At 37.8% G+C, this 3,478-nt stretch overlaps 1 protein-coding gene across 1 annotated transcript in view; it reads right to left on the bottom strand.

Annotated features, from left to right (window-relative positions):
• Nucleotides 1–2,891, bottom strand: part of LOC108764699 (uncharacterized) — a gene marked incomplete at its 3' end in the record, with an annotated part of 19,800 nt that extends 16,909 nt beyond the window's left edge. Inside the window, exon 1 of the mRNA XM_018513043.1 lies at nucleotides 2,691–2,891. Coding sequence (XP_018368545.1) covers nucleotides 2,691–2,891 — 201 coding nt within the window. The remainder of the gene's footprint in view (nucleotides 1–2,690) is intronic.
• Nucleotides 2,892–3,478: the final 587 nt, after the last annotated feature.

A 3,478-nucleotide genomic window follows, 5' to 3' on the forward strand; every position in this document is an offset into this window, starting at 1 on the left:
GCTATATGCTGACAGCACTGAAAATATCGTTCCAAAATGAAAGCTGCGTTTGCATAAAAACCATGCTTATGAAATTGGAACACTATTGGTAGCATGCACTTATGACGACATGCTCGCAGCGCTGACAAACAATTTTGGAACACAGCCTAAGGCTGTGAGAGAAGCATACAGAAAAAATTCGTATTTGAAACTATTATAAAGTTAGCACTTGATTCTAGTGATGAAGAGTCTAGTGATTCAGATTCAGAATTAGCGGAAATTATATATAATTATTGCGAACGTCAACCAAGAATACCGAAGGTACAAATAAATGGAAACCAATTTGCTCGAAGCACAAAGATCGTAATAGTAATGAGGAAGTTAAGGAAGTTAAGGAAACGGTATATACCATTGATGTTTCGAGGATAGTCAAAAACCAGTTTTTTCATAGATGGAATCAGATTTGTAGATTGTTAAACAAAATTTTATGCGAAGCTAAATGATTGTATTGAGAAATAATGTACATATTTTGTTAACGCCTATTGTATGTGAATAAAATAAATTTACTTTTTGATTTCCTCTTGTACATAGGTTATGTCAATTTTTGTATTTGAATTCGAAATAAGAATAAATAAGTGTGACTACAAAAAGCAGACTACAAAAAAATTATAAATCTACTCACTACTTCTTGCTTTCTTAAGGTATATCCACACAAACTTGCATAGCCGCATAAACGTATGCATAAAGAAAATTATCCAATCACATTTTATGTACGACTTTAAAAGAGAACTGCAATTGGATAATTTTCTTTATGTATATGTTTATGCGGCTATGCAAGTTTGTGTGGATATACCCTTAGATTGACTATAATTGGTCAATTTTCTACGACTTAAAGCGGAGAGCACAGACTTTTGCATAACGCATAACACACGAGGCATAAGAAATTGAACCAACCAGAGTTCTCTATTACATGGAAGGGAAAGAAACGGAGAACTTCGATTGGTACATATTCTTATGCATTACGTGTTATGCGTTATGCAAGAGTCTGTGCTCCCCGCTTTACTCTCAGCATCGATTAAAATTAACTCCTCCATCTTTTCCGCCATCTTGTGCTGTAGCTGCCTCACCTCGACAGCCGCAGCAGCCGCAGTAGGAAATGACGACACCATTAATGACGTCTTTACCCTCTCGCAGCACTGCCACAGCGTGCTACGATGATTTTTGGAACGGTATTGGCAGTACTGCCAGCGCTGACAAACAATTTTGGAACACAGCCTATATTGGAAAGAAAGATGTGTCATACCTCGTGACGTGACATTTTGTCCGTCACTTGTCGGCGGAGGACTCGTGCTTCCTATCGGCTCGGAGGGCGAGCGCGCACGCGAGTGCGCACGCGAGCACGCGTGCAAGCGCACCTGCGAACGTGCGTTAAAATCGCGTCATCTAATTTACTCTACAAATTTTCCCTCTTTTTGGTGTTAGCATTTCTTTTGCGTAATGATAGAGCTTATCAGAAAGCGTAGACGCGCCACGAATCACGCTCGGCAGCTGCTGTAAAATATTATTGTATCATCGTGCCGTCTCACCCGCCACCTTGGAAGGAAGATCGAAGAAGCTGAGAGAGAAGAACGCACATCCGGGAGCCCGGACAAGCAGGTTATATTATTTTATATCATTGCTCGTAACCGCTGTCGCATACGAAAGAAACCATACTTTCACCATGCACCCCTTGCAGAGCACCGGAGGAGGCCAGAATTCCCGGCCACCCTTGAGGGGCCGGACGGACGTCTGTCGGGAGCATAGGGTCCTGACGATCAAGCAGAACTACAAGTCATTATGATATCAAAATGATGTCAAAATGACATTAAAATGAATTGAAAATGATTATTTTCAATTCATTTTAATGTCATTTTGACGTTATCGTGACTTGCTGTTCTGTTAGGGGAGGAGCGAGAAGGGAATCTATCCAGATCTCCCGCGCCAGGCCAGGAAGTGCAGAGGCCGTTAGCAGGGATTAGCCACCCTTGACAGGGACGTTTTTCATATTTGGTATTTTTAGTTATTTGCTTGTACGCACACGCACGCACACACACGCACGCACGCACGCACACGCGCGCGAGCGCGCACGCACGCACGCACACACACTGTATATTGTTAATCCACCTCATTTTCTTACTTAATCTCTTCATTATTTTTTTTATTTGATATTATTTGATGATCATCGGGAGGATCCCGTTTGCCTACAGTTCTGATTGTACACACCACTCATATCAACTGGTGCCTAATAATTTTTTACTGTTTTGCCAATAAGATTATTTTATTTTTAAATTGGCCAATCAGCGATACATGTGTGCAATATGCGATGTGTGCAATCGGAGCCCTCCCTTTTTATAGAAGGTACATGCACACTTGGCGTCTTTTTTTTACCTTTTTCTAAAAAGGTAATTTTGTTAAGATATGCGTACACATGAAATCATACATGATCATACGAAGTCTTATATGATCATATATACTTGTGTAACTATTTATGAAATTATATATAATCAGATATAATCATATATAAGTTATACATAATAATATATATTTATACGTGACCACGTGTAAAATTTTTTTACTGGGATATAACCTTTGTTCAAAATGTTCTTCTATATCTATTTTATTTTTAAACATTTAAACAGTAATAAGAATTACTTGTGTTGAAATCAACTTACTTGAAATGAAATTAGGGGAATATTTTCATATTTAATTATACATTCTGTCAGACCATATTCTAAATACTTTTCGGATAAAAGAGCAGCAAAGTACTGACTCTTGCTGATTAATTTTTGCTTCTCAACTTCAAATCGATTCTCTTTTAAAATCAATATCACCGTATCACGTGGTTTCTCAATTTTCTGGCTCTTATTTTCCATTCTAAAATTATCGATACGATAAATATACTTACCCTGATTGAAAAAAAACTTTTACAAAAAACTTTTTCGTAGAGAGGAGTTGTTTGAGAGCGGAGTATTTTTTGGTTTTTTCAAACAACGCCACTCTACGTACCGTTATAAATATCTATTAAAAAACTACGAATTTTTAAGTTATTGTCTCAATCTATGTAGTTTTTCATAAAAACTTTTCCGCCAGGGAGGGTACTAAACATATAAACATATAAATTATTAGCACTACTCACTTTTATTCAAGGTTTTTCACTCGCCACGTTGTGTCGATATCTATACACCTTCTCGAGTTTTCACCAGAGCAGAGGTCTGTTTTTTGTGGCTGAACTAGTGTACACTTTTGGAACTTAAAGTGAGATATACGTTTGATATTTATTTAAAACGAGAAAGAGAGTTCTAGAACAGTTTAGTACAGGAACAGATAACAAACTACAGAATTGGATTAAATTGCCAGCACGATTATCCATGCAAGATCGATGTGAATTGGGGATGGGCGCTTTTCCATCGATTATACAAAAATCGATGCTTTTTCCGCTCAATAATCGATGCCTGATTCG

Source organism: Trachymyrmex cornetzi, unplaced genomic scaffold (genome assembly GCF_001594075.2).
Source record: "Trachymyrmex cornetzi isolate Tcor2-1 unplaced genomic scaffold, Tcor1.1 scaffold45, whole genome shotgun sequence".
Taxonomy (NCBI): Eukaryota; Metazoa; Arthropoda; class Insecta; order Hymenoptera; family Formicidae; genus Trachymyrmex; species Trachymyrmex cornetzi.